This window comes from Procambarus clarkii, chromosome 62 (genome assembly GCF_040958095.1).
Source record: "Procambarus clarkii isolate CNS0578487 chromosome 62, FALCON_Pclarkii_2.0, whole genome shotgun sequence".
Classification (NCBI taxonomy): domain Eukaryota; kingdom Metazoa; phylum Arthropoda; class Malacostraca; order Decapoda; family Cambaridae; genus Procambarus; species Procambarus clarkii.
The window spans coordinates 23,169,005-23,189,081 of NC_091211.1; the positions used below are offsets into that span (position 1 = coordinate 23,169,005).

Genomic DNA, 20,077 nt, shown 5'->3' on the forward strand with positions numbered 1-20,077 from the left:
GCTACACGTTTCTTTGTGGAACTAGTGGAGGAGCGTCACTGATGCTGGAGTAGGACTTAGCTGTGCAGCAGATTTTGGAGAACTGCAGAAGTGCCTTTTCTGATTTTTGGAGGACCTTGATATATGCATTGATAATGAGCCTCTAGGGGTGGAACAGAGGACCTTTGTGAACACATTATTGTATAAGGGGAGTGGTTGAATGTTTAGTGGCATTTAAGACGAGGAGTAAGGTGAGAGATGGATTTCTTCTTTTGTTAGGGGGGGATACTTATGTAGATGTTCCAGGTATTTCAGCCCCAAGCAGTGAGGAAGTTGTGAGCCATGAGTTGTGCAGTCGCTCGATATAGATAGTTGGTGAAGCCAGGATATGATATTGGAGTGCTACCGGTTTGTAACAGCTTAGAGTGTTAACAGCTATGAAAATATTATCTATTATATTTTATATGTATTTTATATTTTATATATTTTATTATGTACATAATATATATTTTATTATGTACGTCTTTATGTATTAAATGTTTGTCAACAGATGGTCTTTGCACTTGTCCTGGTGAGGGTTCTCGGGAGGTGAGAGAGAGGGTCACGGCTGCGGATAGGGTGACAGTAGACACTAATTCACTAGAAGTGGATTTAGGAGATCATTCCAAGCAAGGAGACAGTGGGGAGTCACGACGGCTCGAGTAGGGTCAAGACATGACTCAAGACATCAAGGGCAGTTTTGGAGCCGCACCCCTAAATAGGAGACGCTGAACCCCTCTCCAAGATCCAGATGCGTACAGGGGGGGGGGGTATACTAGGTAAATAGCAAGCACTCCAGTGTCCATAGCTGGTCGACCAACGGTAGCGGGAGTGTGGCTGTCGAGGTCGGCTGTTGTTCTTACAGGGAGAGGTTGGGCGACTCTGTCCTCCTGTACGCAAGTAACAGTCTAGTGCAACAATCAGAGCTCCCTTTTGGGTTTAAATCCCGAACCAGATCTTTCCTGACGTAAGACCCTGCTCTGTGAGTGGGTGATTTTCCCTCTGCTCTTGGGTTGCTGGTAACGACGTCGTCTCGTTAATGAGGATGGTGTCGCTGTTGTTGTCTTGCCACCCATTATAAACCAGCTTGCGGTGGTGATGGATCAATTTATACCTCACAATGGAATTAACTTCTCAGCCGAGGAAGCACCTTCCGTCCGCCGGCCCGCCGCGCTACCCGCTGACCTGACACACACACACGTCAACGAAAGCTATACAATGTAGTCACACCTCTCCGGGTTTTTATTGTGAGTTTTTACACTTTATAAACATGAACGATAATCCTTCAGCCTACACTCTCCTCCCCCACTCCCTCCCCTATCTCTCCATAGAGTCCCCCAAGCTCTGCTTCCCCCACACTCTGAACCTCCCCACACCATACACCCCACACATCCTGCACACCCACAACACCTCCCGCACCCTGCACACCCCACCCTACACTCCCACACCCTGTACCCCTACACCCTATACCCCTACACCCTGTTCCACTTCACTCCCTGCACGTCCCACTCCATGTACCTCACACCATACTCCTCTGGTATGCCCCGGGTCTCATATGTAGAAGCACTACCATATATACTCTAGTTGGCCTTAAGTATTGATCCAGGCTAGTATAGCTAGTATAGTCTAGTATGCACTTGTCTAGAAGAAAATGGGTCTAGTATGCCCCTGGAGTTAGCGTACACGTGCAATAGATATATTTACTAATCAGTTCGAAACACTTGGACATTTTTTCAATGAAATATCCGTTCCTTCACAGGAGTCTTGATTTGGTAATTCATATTCGCCTTCTTAAGTCCATATGGCATTCTCTGTCTTCAGTGAGGATTATTAGCTTTAAATCTAATAATAATCAATAGTTCGCGTGTCCAGGTTTGCTCCCAAACTATTTGAAGGGGGACTGAGATTAACCACGCCCAAGTAAGGATTGTAGATCGTACCTGTCTGACTGTTGTTGTTGTTATAGATTCAGCTACTCGGAACAAGTTCCAAGTAGCACGGGCTAAGGTGAGCAATTAACTTACCTGGCACAGGAGCGGGGCAAGTAGCACGGGCTATGGTGAGCCCGTAGTGGACTTCCCTGGCACAGGAGCGGTGCTGTCTGTTTGGCTGGTCTTCGAGTTTTTATACCCGGTTAATATACATAACATATGTGGTGGTGAACGGTGAGGCGGGTGTGTCCAGGGGAAGGTTTGGGCAGGAAGAGAGGGTGAGGAGAGGCGTGAGGGAGGTGTGAGGGGGCGGGGGAGGGTGGAGTAGGCAGTTCGAGGGGTTTGCTACTACTAAAAATACGTTCTTCTTGAACATCCAAGTGTGGGTAGGGCCTTGCCTTTCTTTGTTTGGATGTACGAATGACGTGTGTAGGTGGGAGCGTGGGAAACAGATGAGACATTGCTATATTAGTAAGTTTGTCATAGCGTAAAAGTAGTGGGAAAATGGAATGAACTAAAGGAGGAGCAGGTTGTAGAAGCAAACTCCATTCATACTTACAAGAGTACATATGATGAGGAAATGGGTCAAGCGTCCTTGCATTAGACAACCGGCGGCTAGAAAGGTGGATGCCAGGAGCTTAAGCTCGATCCTGCAGGAACAAATAGGAGAACACTTCTGAACCTTTACGAGTTGCTTGTGTGTCTTCTTAGATGGGGGTTCCACGAAGGGGCGATATACTCTAAACACTAGTCTCACGTAGGCGTTGGATAACGATCTAAATGACTCTATATTTAGGTTCCTGGGTGATCTTCTAACTTTTGCTAGTGTAAAGTATGCGGCTGACGTTATACTATTTATATGAGCCTCTGAGTTATGTTTAGTGATATGTCCACTCATAGGTCGTTTTATCCAGTCGTTACACTGGAGAAAAGTAATTCGTGGTAGTTTCCATTCATTGTGTACCGTTCTTTTGGTCTTCTGTCACATGATCCCATTTCCATCTCCTTACACTTACTGGTGTTGAAATCCAGAAGCCATTTCTTGGATTAATTCTGCTGCTATACCTTCCTCCTGGACGTCTATACCTTCCGGAAGATCATTCACGTATATCAGAAACAAGATAGGTCCGAGTACAGAACCCTGGGGGACTCCGCTGGTGACATCACGCCAGTCTGAGGTCTCACCCCTCACAGTAACTCTCTGCTTCCTGTTGTTTAGGTACTCCCTTATTCATTTGAGCACCCTACCACTTACTCCAGCTTATTTCTCTAACTTATGCAAGTCTCATATGGGGTACTGTGTCAAAAGATTTCTGACAGTTCAAGAAAATGCAGTCTGGGCCATCTTTCTTGCTTAATGCTTGTTGCTTGGTCATATAATTCTATTAAAACTGTGAGACACGACTTGCCTTCCCAGAACCCACGCTGGTGACGTGATACAAAGTTCCTTCTCTCCAGATGTGCTACCAGGCTTTTTTTCTCACGATCTTCTCCATCACCTTGCATGTTATACAAGTTGAGGACACCGACCTGTAGTTTAGGGCCTCCTGCCTATTCCCCTTTTAGTAGATTGGGCAGACATCTTTCCTCGCATTCAGTTCATGGGAAGAAGTAAGCGGTAATACACCTTACACCCCCCTATTGAAACAAGCAGGCAGCTATACCCTTTTCTATAAAAAAGCAGGCAACTATACCCTCTTCTATAAAAAAGGAGGCAGCTATATCCCCCCCTCCTCTCCCATTAACAAGCAGGCAGTTATACCCCCCTCCTCTCCCATTAACAAGCAGGCAGTCATACCCCCCTCCTCTCCCATTAACAAGCAGGCAGTTATACCCCCCTCCTCTCCCATTAACAAGCAGGCAGTTATACCCCCCTACTCTCCCATTAACAAGCAGGCAGTTATACCCCCCTCCTCTCCCATTAACAAGCAGGCAGTTATACCCCCCTCCTCTCCCATTAACAAGCAGGCAGTTATACCCCCTCCTCTCCCATTAACAAGCAGGCAGTTATACCCCCCTCCTCTCCCATTAACAAGCAGGCAGTTATACCCCCCTCCTCTCCCATTAACAAGCAGGCAGTTATACCCCCCTCCTCTCCCATTAACAAGCAGGCAGTTATACCCCCCTCCTCTCCCATTAACAAGCAGGCAGCTATGCAAGTCCCAACCAGAGGAACAAGCTGCCAGTTATACCACCGAGGACGTCCAGGTGGTGTTGACACTGGCACAGCTTCTGACTGTGTCATAAAAGATGGGACACAGCCGTACACTGCTGGCCGGACACTGCCCTACTCTCTAATATTCTCTTTACCACACTAGTGGAGTGTCCCGAAGCCCAGCAAAAAGCTAGAGGTACCAGGAGGTGCAGAGGGAAGGAGGACATGTTGAGGCAGCCTCCAGGGTGTTTGGATTGGCTCTCACACACCGTGTTTCCCCGTGCTCTCCTCCTCCTCCGACGACGACGAGATCAAAATGGTTTCTGTCATTGTGATTGTTATCCTCTTGACCAACTTATTTTGATGTTCGCCGGGATGGTTTTTGTGTCCGTTCTCAGTGTGTTTATGTTTGGTCGTGGTTTGTGTTGGATTAGTGGGGGTTTGTGGTGGTTTAGTAGTGGTTTGAGTTAGGTTAGTGGTGGTTTGTGTTGGGTTTGTAGTGGTTTGTGTTGGTTTAGTGATGGTTTGAGTTAGGTTAGTGGTGGTTTGTGTTGGTTTAATGGTGGTTTTCTCCTGAATTTTTGGAAATTGTTTCATATTTCTGTACTTTCTCAAATTATACTGATTTCAGCCCAGGTGAGGATTCCGTGCTGTTGTTGCATACTCAAAGGTTTGTCTAACATATATTGTGTCATTTTCAAGGCTCTCTCGCCTAGGTTCCTTAGCGCTACCTAGACACCTGCCCAGTATGCATACGCTCCAGACACTAACCTGTTAATGCGTATATCTAACTCTATGTTAGGTAAGGTAGGTTAGATTATGTTAGACTTGATTAGATAGGTTAGGTTGGGGGTTGTGTCGACCCTATCACAGATATTCTAGCCGCTGACAGTCTTTTTCTGACATCAACTCGAGTTTTTTCATGCAAGGTCTAACCTTATTGCCTTCCTTGAGGTACTACCTACAATGTAATGTTATTTACCCAGGGGACAACTTTATTAGTTCTCGATTAGCATTATTATCGTGCGATTTGTTGACTGTATGGGCTTTGCTACAGATTAGACTAGGCTATAACAATCTGTGGGAATAGTTAGTTGAGGTTAGGCACTAATGAGGTTGTTCATGGCGACAATAACCTTGTATTATAAAGTTTCGATATTCGTTAACTGTTTAATATATGTAAAAACAGCCGCCATGATTGTTAAATGATTGTACTGGTTTCGCAATTGATTGCGTAAATCCTTGTTGATTCATGGCCCCCACGAATTTCTGTCTCCTCTATTTCGTGAAGCTGCTTCGAGTTCTCATTGACTCCTTTGTTTATACACATCTAGATGTACTCACCTAGATGTACCAATTTAGATGTACCCATCTTAAGATTTATTCATTTTCTAGATGTAGAGATGAATGTCAGATCACATTTTCTAACATGCTGTTAAACCTGTTTTACTTTCTAACACATTTTGTTTAAACCCTATGTGAAGTATTATACTAAAGACGTTCTTCTGTCACAGCATCGCTTTGAAGACTCTCGGTGGGAGTGTGAGTGCTTGCTGTGGAGATTCTACCTCTAATTGTTGTACTTAGAAGCTATAGACACAAGCATAGAAATTTATTTGCCTTAGATAACTTTCAAAGTTTATATTATATATATATATATATATATATATATATATATATATATATATATATATATATATATATATATATATATAATATATATTATAAAATCTCATTCAAACAGATAAAGTTTGCCTTCTGTTTATGGAGTGTTTACTTTATGAGCTTACTACGTTGAAGAAGTGTAGGAGTTTATAATTAATTAAACTAAACTCTGAAATATAACGATTTACAATTATTATTACTATATTGTACGTCGACCTCACTAAGGTAAAGTGGACAGTGAAACCTCAAACTCGTCGATACTCATACTTTGATATTCGAACTCTGGTACTAACCGGACGCTCGTTTAGGTGGTGTGAACAGAGTGTACAGTGTTCGGCCCCCCTTTCCCTCCTGACTCTCCTACTCGTCAACACCTCTTACCCCACAAATAACCTCTCCAACCCTCAAACTCCCCAACCCCCTCAACCCAACGCAAACACCCACCCTATTACCACACACGACTGCCACGGGGCGATGTTTGTTTATCTTCAAACTGCTAACAATAATGTTATATTTTGTGTTCTGGTTTCCCCCCAAATTATACATTACGTTCCTTTCCCCTCCCCCGTCTATAGTCGGAATGGCTTGGCACTTTCCCCCTGATAATTCCCTTCCCTCACCCCTCCTCTATAGTCGTAATGGCTTGGCACTTTCCTCCTGATAATTCCCTTCCCTCACCCCTCCTCTACAGTCATAATGGCTTGGCACTTTCCCCCTGATAACTCTCTTCCCTTCCCCCTCTTCCCATCCCGAGCGACGTGAACTACGCCGACGTGCCTTTTGCTCGAAGGCTGCCGCTCTCCTCTGATGGATTATCAAAAAATGATTCCTGAGAGGAGCCAAGAAGTGCATCTGGTCCGGTAGTCGCTGACACCACCTGGCACTCAGAAGATACTCATTGCACATATCCCCCCGCCCCCCCTGCTCCTGGTGTGGGTGAGGCCGCAGGAGAGGAACTCTGCCAGTGTAAACAGACGCCCCCCAACCCCTCCTCTTCATGCGCTGCCTTACTCGAAATCTCTAGAATGTCCGGTGCCATGTGGCGGAATTGCCCCAGCTAGTGTCCTCCATGCCCATTGCAAGCCTTCTCCGGGGCATTGATGTCAGGAACGTAACTCGTCATTCTTAGAGTGAATGATCCATTACTGTACTTCGAGAATCGCAAAGAAGGAGGGTATTTTTGGCACGCCAGCTCACCTGCCTTGGGTGTGGGCGCTGGCATAACCTTCCACCCTCTCTACCCCCCCCCCTACCACAAGCCCCTCCAACTTTGCCCCTCCACCACCCCCACTACCCCCCACCACCCTCCCTCTCCCGTCAATTCCATAGTCATCACTGCAAAACTGGCTGAGTATAAAAGTGGCGGTCACCTCGTTGCTCCCTTCACACGTACACCATCTTCCAGTGTGAGTGGTTCTCCTAAAGTTGCTCCGCCGGGTTGGTGAAGCATAACTACCACTGCGTCGTCGCCCACATAAACCCCCGAGAGTTCTTCACGATGTCTCTGCAGCGTCAAGTGATGGTTAAGGTAGGTGGTGGTGGCGAGTGGGTAGGGGGGTGACACGAACCCTTCTCCCACTTCCCCCTATGCCAAGTCTCCCTCCCACCCACCCTCCCACGCAACCAAAAATATTTTCCCATGACGGATTTTGGCAAAAACATCGGGCGAGCGTGAGCTGAATATGACTCCAGCAGTGAAAATAGCCGCAGGTGAAGAGCTGGAGCATATGGAGGGCGCGTCGCCCCCATCCGGAAAGCACTTATGAGAAACTCAGAGGTGATAAACGTGACACATTTCTGGTGCGGAACACGTAAGAGAGTGAATGTTTACTGCCCCCGCAGTTCGCTAAAAATAATTCACGTTTTTATTCAACAATTCTAAGGTTCAATTGACATTTAACAGCTTCTACTTCAGATCCAGAGTCGAATTTTTCGTCGAACCAACACCCAGCTACTCGACTCCCCCCCCCCCCCTCCCATCTCTATGTCCGGTAACATAAATGATTTCAGCAAAGAGAAATTGCTTAGCAAATGATACAAAATCATCTACATACATTGGCATGAATTATTTCCCAATGAGTGGAGCGAATAGCAGCGAGTCCTCAGTCTGTCATACCGAGCTAATTACAGGGTGGTTCAGGTAATCAAGATAAGTAATGACTGGTGTAAAACGAGGTAGTTATTTAAACATTATTCTCTCTCTCTCTCTCACACTAACTCACTCTCACTCACTTACTCTCACCAACTCACTTACTCGTTCACTCACTCACTCACTCAGAAACGGTTAGCCCGTCCTAAAACAACAAAGACCCAAAAGTGATTCCATGCACCCGCCAAACCCCCTGTTTATGAATGAAAAAGAGTTTACACACGACTCACAACTGATTTCGTTCGAACACTTCCGGAACAAGCGCTTCACTGACGAATTTTGTTCGAACCACAACGCTATAAATGCTTCACCTACGTACTACAAATACAAATAATCGCCAACAGAACCTAAACACCTAACCTAACCTATGCCTATATATGCACAATATGCTAATATATTATAATATTAATGTATATTTGAGAAAATTTCCCTTTTGAATGAACAACATGTAAAAATTTGTGAATGCGTCTGTGGGATCGACCGCTGGATGTAATGGACTTGAGTCGAGGACGGGTTGCTGTAAATGCTTCACCAGCGTAAAACAAAGCCGTAAATTGCCACCAGAATCTAAACCCCTAATTTACTGTAACCTACGTCTAAATATACACAATATGCAGATATGTAATAATATTGAATTACATTTCAATATTATTCCCATTTTGAATGAACAACATGTTAAAATTTATGGATGGGTCTTTGGGCGTGGCCGCAGCATGGACGAGGATTGCCTGTGGTCTGGTTAACTCTAAACACTCCCCCTTAAATCCAAGTAGCTACGTGTACTTGCTCTACACGTAGATTATGAGGATGAAGGAACGAGCATTCGACCTCCATACTTGCTGTAGACGTAGTTTTGGGACGAGTCTTGAGCCTTACGCTTACTCTAGCGACCATTTTATACTCGATAGATTCAATAGTGTTGGTCGAGGTGCTGTTTTCTTCATCTACTTTCTTCACTGCACTTCACATCAACCGATGCGAGTCGGTACATGTGAAGATGCACCAAAAAGCCAGCATAAATTTCAGCATTTGGAAACAAGTGCCGTAAGTTTCCTCTTGGTACACGGTATTGGGAAAAATTAAGAGCAGAACGATGGGATCGAACGGTCATCTTGCGTCACCCAAGACCTAATCCAAACATTTTCTCATGAATATATAAGGATATGGTGATGTCATCGTGCAATGTCAGTTTTTTTTTAATATCCACCGAGTTACGTCAGGAAGCGGAAGCTTCAAAGATCTCTGAACAGCCTCTTCGAGATGACAATCTTAAAGAAATTGAAGTTGTAGTTATTCGGACTTAATTGCAATGAGCCTTTTTCTAAAAGTTGGTAGCGGGCCATGATGCTGGAAAGTGACCCACGATCAGGGTTACCCCTCACCCCTCCCTCCCCATCCCACATTCCCCAACCCCCCCTCCGCACTCCTTCATATTCAGACCAGAATTATACCTTACACAATGTCTGTCTGTCTTGTGTTGTAGCACCGTAGCTGAAGGTATGAGGTGGGCACCCAAATGCCCTTGAAATATTAAAATCCTTTAAACAAAATTTACATTTTTCTCATTTTCAAGAACCCTCTGCTTTACTGATTATAACTGAGTATTATTATTAATTAATAATAATCAGTAAATATTATAATATTATGAATTATATTATAAAATTTAATAATATTATCAATTAATAATATAAGACAGAGGAGCGCACAGTACATTTTAAAACAGAGGAACGCACGAATCTAAACTTGGAGAAGCGAGGTGGGGAACAGAGAGGAAAAAAATTGGGCAGTGAAGGGTGGGGTGAGGAAGGTAAGACTAGAAGTAACCACTATAGATCGTACATACATACAGTCATACACCCTTGGCCAGGGGAGGGCTGGGAGGTTCACGGGTCATGTATGTATGTATGTATGTATGTATGTATGTATGTATGTGTATGTATGTATGTATGTATGTATGTGCATGCATGCAGGCAGGCCTGGTGTCAGTGTTATAGGGGATAGGGAGGTGGGGAGTAATAGCGTATTATCGTGGATACACACCAACGTTTCTGGCAATTATTGCGTGATAAGGAGGAATTCATCGTTGATTTCGTGCCATTAATGACATAATTCCTTTACTATCTCCGTAGTGACTAATGTCCACGACGCGCGCAGATAGATGCTTTAGGGGAAGAAAAGTGAGGCAAGGGAAGGGGACGAACGAGGGAGAGAAAGACAGCAAGATAGGGGAGAAGATAGCTTAGAGAGAAATTGTGAGTAAGGAATAATGGGCGAAGGTTGAGAAAAGACATGAATTGTTGAGAGAGCGACGTGGTGCAACCTTAGTACTGTACAATTATGTTCTACGGCCCAGGGAGTGGCGCCAGGTGACCCTGATGGGGTCAGGTGTATATATATTCGCCCAGGGCACATACGGCTTATAGTCCCCTCGCTGACCTTCATAACATCAACTGGATATCCGCCACCAGGCATGTTACAGCCCCGCTCCTGTGCCAGGTAAGTCCACAACGGGCTCACCATAGCCCGTGCTACTTGGAACTTTTAGTTCCGAGTAGCTGAATCAAAATCAACAACATCCGCCACCACCTACCCTGCTGGATGATGGGGGACTCGTTTCTCGAGCTTTCAAAGGACTTAAAACTCTGATTCTGGAACCTCAATCCAGGATCATTTACAGTTTATTTTTTTTTACACAGGTGGCTACAGGAGCGGATGACTATTGACTCCTATTACCAGAGCTTTACCCTTCGTTAGCCCATGGTAAGCCTTTCCCTACTGATATTCCCTGGCACACGACCCGTCAATAGGTTAGCAACTAGGTATCCAATTACTGATGGGTACATAGGGGCGAACAGTTAAGGACTGGTGCCTAGTCAATCCTCCCTGGCCAGGACTCAAACTTGTCCAAGGGCACGCCTACAGTCTTGTAGCGCAAGCCATGACATATTTCTGTTTATCCGATTAATCATTCTGTATCCCTTTCTCATAGACAGGAAACCTAATCCTCTCGAGGCCAACTACTAACCTTCCCCAGAATTCAATATAAGTATTGAATAATATGCAGACGATGAGTCACAATAACATGGCAGAAGAGATGATCACCAAAGCACACATCAAAAAATAGTTTCTGACGAGTGATCATCTCTCTCTTACTTATTTTTTTTTTGAGATATATACAAGAGTTGCTACATTCTTGTACAGCCACTAGTACGCGTAGCGTTTCGGGCAAGTCCTTAATCCTATGGTCCCTGGAATACGATCCCCTGTCGCGAAGGATCGTTTTTTCATCCAAATACACATTTTACTGTTGCGTTAAACAGAGGCTACAGTTAAGGAATTGCGCCCAGTAAATCCTCCCCGGCCAGGATACGAACCCATGACATAGCGCTCGCGGAACGCCAGGCGAGTGTCTTACCACTACACCACGGAGACTTATGTGTTTACTTTATGTGTTTGCCTGTAACTTCCTCTTCTTCTGTTGCACGACTTGATAATGGTTCAAGACAGACCGAAACGTCGTCGTTTCTTCACTTTCTGACGTGTGGTTTGGTCATCATTGTATAATATTCAGTTCCGCCTTAAGAAAACCTTCTGGAAAGTCTTGTCGTGCATTGCTATAACTCTTTTTGGGTTAATTATCCAATTAAAATGTCAATCCGTTATTAGGCTGTGTTCATTCCATCCAGCGGCTGACCCCAAAGATGTATTCATGAATTGTTAACATGTAAATGATTCCAAATAGGCTTTTGTTCAGATACGGATAAATATTAATATATATAGTAGTATATTGTACATATTAAGGCATAGGTTAGGTTAAGTTAGACGTTTAGGATATGTTGGTAATTATTTGTATCTGAAGTACGTGCATGAAGCATTTACAGAGCTGCGATTCGAGCAAAGGTCGTCAGCGAAGTACTGTTCGAGAAATGTTCGAACGTTATCAGCTATGAATATTGTCTAACCCGTTTTTCATTCATATACATTGGGTTTGGCGGCTGGATTAACGAACATTTGGACTTTGTTGATAAAGACAGGCTGAAGCATTTGCAGCGTTTAAATTCCGAACAGAAATCATCAGCGAAGCACTGCTCGATAAATGCTCGAACGTCATCAACTGTGAGTCAACCCTTCCTCATCAACAAATGACAAATGCTCACTAATCCAGACACCAAAGTGGTTTATGAATGGAAAGCAGTGTAGGCGCGATTCACAACTGATGACGTCTGAACATTTCTCGAACAGTGCCTAGCTTACGACCTGTGTTCCAATCGCAACTCGGTAAATGCTTCATCAACACACTACAAATGCAAATAATCTCCAGGAAAACCTAAATACCTAACCTAATTTACGCCTAACTATACACAAAACTTTAATATATAATTAGATTAATTTATATATGAGAACAAACCTGTGTTTGACACACAATACGCTACAACTGATGAATTTGTTTTGGGGACCGCCGCTGCTTTAATAAGCCTAGACTGAGGACGGGTTGTGTGGGAGTTTTGTGGCTGCCAAGTGGAATGAGCATTTGGCCCTTTGTTGATCAGACTTCTAGATGTTACTACTGCTCGGCTTAGACTCCGGCTATAAGTATCTCTGGGAATTCTTATTATCTGCTGATGTAGACCTGACCAAGTGTAAACTGTGTCAACAAAATTATTCGCACACCCTCCGTCACTATGTGATGGAGTGCGAAAAGATACGTGAATTCGGAGACAATTCTATAACAAATGTTCAGGAGATGTGTAAATATTTAATTCAAAATTATCTGCTACCATCTTAGAAATGATGATAGCAGGTAACAGAAATAAAGAAATCTTAGCCAAATACTCCCATTTTGTTAACTGTAGGTAGTAACCGAGTGATTGTAACCTATCCACCGCTGCCCACTGGATGAGGGGCGGTGTGCAGGATAAACATAACAATTGTGACACTAGCTCTCCACATGTGTCAGTTGCTTAATTTAGAAACTGTACTTGTGGTCGATCTCGAACCCAATGATGATGTGACGATGTGTATTGAATTTTGTAACCAGCTCATCAAGATTGTATTTTGCTTAGCTATATGAACTGTGGGATTCAGTCCCTGAGCCCATTATGTGCCTCTGTAACCCTTTCCACTACCGCCCACAGGATGGGTATGGGGTGTATAATAACTAAACACAACGGTTGATGAGAACGGGCTGTAAAATAGGTTAGCTCTGGTGCTCTTAATTCGTACCACATCCTGGCTTGGGTCACGTCCTGGCTCACCTCCCTGATAGAGGAGAAGCAGATTTGAGGCATTTTTGGGAAGGAGCTCTTTGCATGTGGCCCGTCTCCATCTACATTGACAGCAATGTCCTTTTTTTTGTCAATGCTCACATACCCTGGCTGCCGTCCACCCTTTCCTACTGTTGGCCGCCCACACATTTCTGTGTACTTGCCGCCCACCCTCTCCTGCTGCAAGCCGCCCACCCCTACTATCCTTGCCAATAATTGACGTCATTACCTATGTGTGGATTGTCAAACAAATCACGACGATTCTTGCCCCTCTTTACTCTCCCACTTCTCTCTCCCTGCCTCCCGCCTCAACTCCCTCCTCCTTTTCCACCACCCCTTCCTTCCCACTCCCACCCGTCCCCACACTCCCTACTCTTGAATACACCTACAGAACCCCCACAATTAATGTCATGACAGTAGTCTCAGGTATAATAGTTCCCATTTTCTTAATTATTTTATAGTTAAACTTAAGAAAACGTAAAGGACTGGTTAACGTTCTGGCAGATTTTCTATCGTTCTTATATTAATTCTATTCTCGGAGGTTTTTTTGGCAAAGGCACTCAGCAGTCAGATTAATTATATCTTCCTCAATTTCACCTTCCGCCAACGTCTATATTTTGGTGGCCTGACGTAACGAGGGATGTGGAGTTACGCAACTAGAGGCTAAATCCAACAGGGAGTGTTGCGAGAGGACGTCCAGGGTGCCTCTATAAGCCTCAGTGTGTCTCTATAAGCCTCAGTGTGTCTCTATAAGCCTCAGTGTTTTAGTATGAAGGATCTAAGTCACCATCGTATAATTAGCGGTATTGCTTATTAAACGATTTCTTGCCCGGCAACCAAATATAATCGGTTTCGACAATATTCACTGCCACATTATATTCAACATTCTCTGAAACATTACATTCCATAGTCAGTGCCATGTTGACCAGACCACACACTAGAAGTTGAAGGGAACGACGACGTTTCGGTCCGCGTCCTGGACCATTCTCAAGTCGATTGTGAGAATGGTCGACTTGAGAATGGTCCAGGACGGACCGAAACGTCGTCGTCCCTTCAACTTCTAGTGTGTGGTCTGGTCAACATACTTCAGCCACGTTATTGTGACTCATCGCCTGTCAATGCCATGTTTATTGCAATCATTTTTTGCAACACCTTCTGTAACATTTACTGCAGAACTTGAGCAATTATCCTAACACTGAAAAAGTCAGTCCTAAAGCATACCCAATCAAATAAATCCTGTTATTCGTGAAGTCTTGAAAGTGCGAGATGTCTCTTCGCGGCTCCTGCTTTTAGAAATGATCAGGAAAGCCGACCCTGGCAAAAAAATAATGGTTTCCCTGTATGATTAATGAAGTTTTGAAGTTTTGTCTGACGCAGGACCCAAATGTACAATTCTAGTTAGAGTAAAAGATTGTTTTTTTTACGGAGTGGCAAATCAAGAGGACGAGTGGCATGATCAGATAAAGAATGTCTCGACGGATTTAAACATATTCGAACTCATTTGTTTATAACTGCGTTTTCTGTTACTATTCCCGTAGTGCATCGCGTCACAGGAATTGTGTACCAGCTTTGAGCTCTACTGTTGAGCATGTTAGGGTTAGTTTGCTGGCACAAGGTGGAGAGGCCGGCCACTCTACCTCCAGTAGAAGGGGATAGGAGGAAGAGCCCTCCATCTCCTGCAGGAGAGTGTATCCTGTCGCCTATTATTGTATTGCAGGAGATGGGGAAGGGCCTTACACCCTGAACATCTGTCTCCTACTTTGTCTTCATCACTCATCCTCCCTCTCCCATCACATCCCTACCTACTTTACTCTCCCTTCATCTCCCTTACGCTCCTTCCCCATTCCCCCGTCTCTCACCCTCCCTCACCCGCCCTCCCTCTCCTTCCCTCCCAACTCCCTGCTACTTTATAGTGTAAGTGACGTCACACATGGAACCGCCCACCAATTCATATCTTTAGAGCTTGCTAGTGACACTTCGTTCGCACTACCGCCCACGCACCGCCCACACGTCACTCATTTCTCACAAGGATTTTACTGCAACGGCGCCTTAATTGACAGTAAATCTTGACTGGACTAGATCAATTTGACAGTCACCAACCTTTTGCCACATATTCCGCCCACCTTTCCCTCATGAAGCATAATGCAACACTCCGCTCACCCGAACACACTCCAACACCCACAACGCCCACTCTGGCCCACACACACACACACACACACACACACTCAACCACCGGCAATACAAGCAAGCACAAGCAGAGAGAAGTTCGAAAGACACCAGCCACAGTAATATTCTCCCTCTGTAACTGTATTAATGATTTTGGGCGCCTCAAAACTAAGTCGCCTACACACTCTTCCTCTCGCAAACCACATGCATCTGTATTCCCATAATAAGCTAGGTGTAACTCCCTGTTTCCTTTCCATTCATTAATGTAAATTAATGAAACTAGATGGAGAGGCCGAAAGGCCAGACGCAAATATTCAAAAGAGAAATGAAATGCTTCACGAAACGGGGAGGGAGAGAGAGAGAGAGAGAGAGAAGGATCTGGGGGTTGACATCACGCTGCACCTGTCTCCTGACAGATTCTCCCGACATTATAAGTATATCATCAGCGGCGTATGCGAGGCTGCCTAACATAAGACCAGCCTTTTTAAATTTGTATAAGAAATCATTAAGAACCTTGTATATGACAATAGCCAGGCCAATCCTCGAGTACGTGGCTTCAGTGTGGAGTCCATACACAGTTACGTAGTACTTGAAGTTCAAGTAGGTTTAAAGGTGTGCCAACAGATTAGTCATATAACTACGAGGTATGACTTAAGAAGAGAGACTCTATGAATTGAACCTCACATTGCAAGAAGATAGAACAGTTAGGGAACACATGATTACCACATACAAAATTCTCGGGGGACTTAATAGGATAGATAAAGACAAACTTTAACACGGGTGGTAATCGCACAAGGTGACGCAGGTGGAAACCGAGTACCCATATAGAGCTAAAAAAAAAAAAAGGCATTAGAAATACTTTTTTCAGTGTCAAGAGTAGTTAACAATTGGGATGCATTAAGAAGTGAAGTGGCGGAGGCAGACTCCATACACATTTTAAAATGTAGATATGATAACGTGATTTCTTTGTGTAATAATAATTAAGTTAACGTGATATGTCAGTGATACATCCAGGAGTATCCAGAGTATAGGTTCGAATCCTCCCCATGGCTCCTACTAATATCTCAATAATTAATAATTATACTTAATTTTATCGGGGACAGGTAGCCTGTGCATATTTATATGTTAGGCATATACTGAGGTCCCCCGCCCCAAGGTCGACCCTCCCCAGGATGCAACCCCAAGAACAGTTGTCTAACTATCGGGTACCTAGTTACTGCCAGGTGAACAGAGGTATTAGGTGATAGGAAACGTGCCCAGCCGATTCTGTCCCGCCCGGGATTCCAACCTGGGATTCGTTATTGTTAGTTCAGAACAAATCCAACTGTACTGTCGAGACCCATCATTGATAGAGCCTAATAGACTTGGGAACCTTCCAGGTTATCTTGAGAAGATTTCGGGGCTTAGTGTCCCCACGGCCCGGTCCTCGACCAGGCCTCCACTCCCCAGGAAGCAGCCCGTAGCAGCTGCCTAACTCTCAGGTATCTATTTACTGCTAGGTAACAGGGGCATCAGGGTGATAGAAACATTTTGCCCATTTGTCTCCGCCTCCACCGGGGATCGAACCCGGAACCTCAGGGCTATGAATCCGAAGCGCTGTCCACCCAGCTGTCAGGCGCCCGTGATTGATTGACAGTTACACCAGTTGATTGACAGTTAAGAAGCAGGAGCACAGAGCCGACGCTCAACCCTCGCAAAAATAATAAGGCGAGTACACACACACACACACACACACACACACACACACACACACACACACACACACACACACACACACACACACACACAGACGGACAGCTGGCGCCGTTGGCAAAGAAGTGAGGAAGGAAATGTACCAAACTGTTTATGTTGGTAAGGAACGAAGCGGCCCATCTGAGGTATTCTGGGCGTTGAGGGCGGAAGGGTGCTAGCAGGAGCGGACGTTTGCGGCGGCAAAGCGGTGATAAATAGCGTGGGCGTGGGCGGTGGGTAGATAGTTGGTGGTAGATATGGGTGATAGATGCATTCGGAAGAGACACCAGGTGTTTCCGGCAAGTGCCAGCTAAGAGGATAACAGATGTTGTCATAAAGAATGTCCGAAAGGTGTTGGTGGGGTAGCCGAAGTGGACAGCTGATGTCGAGTCCAACCAACCAATCAATCATTACCAGTTAGCATAAGTTAGTGAGCCTCTACCAGTTAGGTCTAGTCGCTGGCTTCATACCAGTCAGTCAGCCAATATCAGTTAGCTCCAGTTGTAGACTTGTCCAACAGTTATCTGGTTATCTTATCATACGCTCAGTCAGCCAGTACCAGTTACTTTTGTCACAAGATTAGTGGAAGGGCCTGGCAGTCTCTCGTCCTGTCAGCCAGTTAGTTCCTGTAACAAATTAAACAAAAAGTAATTTTATTTCAAGATATATATTAGTTCTAGTTTGTTTCAAGAAAAGTATCGACATGTTTTATCCAGACATTGGATAACTTAATACCAAATCCTTTAGGTTACATAAATATACTGTTGGTCTGTACTAGTTCATTCCAGTCATTATTTAATTTCAGTTCCTGGTTTGCTCCGAAAGTTCATTAACTTAATTCTGTCAACCAGTTCATTATATATACAAATTCACTGAAAAAGCAATTCCAGTCGTAGATTAAACTAGTATTAACTTGCTAGTATCAGCCACAAACTCTTGTAATACAGTTTATTACGACCACATACTCGTCCAGTCAATCACAGTTTGTTTAAATCACCAGCTCCACCTGTCAGTACCTGTCAATATCGTCTTGTTCCAGAGTAAACTGCTGTGGATTTTCATATTTTAAGAATCACAGGACAAATGAACGATATCCATATGTTGTATAATTATGAAAATGCAGTTGGAAAGTTATTAGGTAGAAACAGCCCTCGTAGTGATAAATATGTCGTTTAGAAAATACCTTGTAAGGTTTGTAATATTTTTTGTATAGGGCAAACATCCAAAGACTAGATATTTCAAATTTCGCAGCATAAATATTCTATAAAAAATGGGCAATTATCCAAAGCTTATGGTGTTGGGCTTAAGGCCTGTCTACCTCTGAAGGGTTATCAAGGCCACCACAAGGGCTAACTAAACAACAAGCAAGTATTCTTTAGGACTGGACATAGTCCCGGGCCAAAGTAAACTCTGTGTATATTCACCAAGAAGCGGAGTCCACCTCTCGGCGTGTATACTCCTGTGAGTAGAGGGTTACATACACTTCTTAGTAAAACAAACATAAAATTCCAGAAAACAGCATACAAGTCCCCAAAATAATAATCAAAACGACATTAATAAACCTGCGGTAACACCCCGAACGCCTCGATAACCTACTCTCCGTTCCACCTTTGTGTCCATCTGTGTATCCCCTGCCTCCCCTGCCTCCCCTTCCTTCCCCCTGTCCCACCCAAGCTTTGAGCGCGGGACGGCCGACGACCGTAGACGTCCAGAGCGTGAGTTAGGACGCTCCAGAGGACACCCATCACACGCTCAGCCTACCTCCTACCTCCTCGCTCACCACAGATTTTGATCACCTCCACAATTTCCTTCCTGATGTGTTTGTCCGTCCTACCCCCTCCCACCCACTCCATGTCCCTTCCATCCCCCCCTCACCTCCCCATTCCGACGACCGGCGCGCATGCGCGGGAGCAGGAACAACTGGTCACTCCGACGGGAATGTTCGCGGCAGGGAATCATTGAGGTTCACTGCTTGAACGCACTCACTCTCTCCCTTAACAAATAAAGGCCGCGCATTCTATCCTTTTGAGATTTGGGTGAATCATTTCCTCCTTGAAGGGTTGGTTGTTGACGCTATTTAACCTCTTGTGCACCAATCACTGCCATCATTCAGCTCTTGAGGCTGTTGGAAGTACAAACTACTCACAATGATCTAGTTATGCACTGATAACATTTTGCCTGTATTTATATAAATATATATCTATATAAAAGTACATAAAAGCTTTTACCTACGGGGGTAGGTAAAAGCAAAACTTTTACTAAATTATCTCTATAGAAGCTGTAATTCACCTGTCCCTTCTACCCCCTTCATCCATTGGGTATTTTTTGTTTATTTTTGTACGTCTATCAATATACTTCTCTTGGCGTTATTCAGTACACTGATCTTCGGCTCTTTGGTCAGTCTAAGAGTGATCGTTAAGAGCTATGGCCAGAGATGAACAGAGAAAGGAGTACTCCATGCTGGACGCTGTTTTCCTCTACGCAGAACTATTTTCATGCTCCCTCACATATGGGTAACTTCATGCTCCCTCACATATGGGTAACTTCATGCTTCCCACATAACAATAGCTTCATGCTCTCCCTATATAAAAATATATCATGCTCCCCCACACATCGGAAGCGTAGAATCAACACTAATGTCATCTGAAACGAAATGGGTCTGACGACTAGATAAATGTGCTGGTAATACTGCTTCTAACATGCATCTCTCAAGCAGGCTGATGCTTGGAGGTAGATAATATAAACGCATTCTGTCTCAAATAATAAACAAGGTGGTTTAACCTAATGACCTCTCACCAGCCACTTGGGCTGGACGGTAGAGCGACAGTCTCGCTTCATACAGGTCGGCCTTCAATCCCCGACCGTCCAAGTGGTTGGGCACCATTCCTTTCCCCCGTCCTATCCCATATCCTGATCCCTTCCCAGTGCTATATAGTCGTAATGGCTTGGTGCTCCCTCCCCCTGATAGTTCCCTTTCCCAATGGCCTCCTCATAGGTC

At 44.5% G+C, this 20,077-nt stretch overlaps 1 protein-coding gene across 1 annotated transcript in view; it reads left to right on the top strand.

Annotated features, from left to right (window-relative positions):
* Nucleotides 1–7,137: 7,137 nt before the first annotated feature.
* The window catches only part of LOC123766513 (muscle-specific protein 20), a 61,115-nt gene continuing 48,175 nt past the window's right edge, over nt 7,138–20,077 (top strand). The window contains exon 1 of the mRNA XM_045755728.2: nt 7,138–7,297. Coding sequence (XP_045611684.1) covers nt 7,268–7,297 — 30 coding nt within the window. The 5' untranslated portion in view covers nt 7,138–7,267. The remainder of the gene's footprint in view (nt 7,298–20,077) is intronic.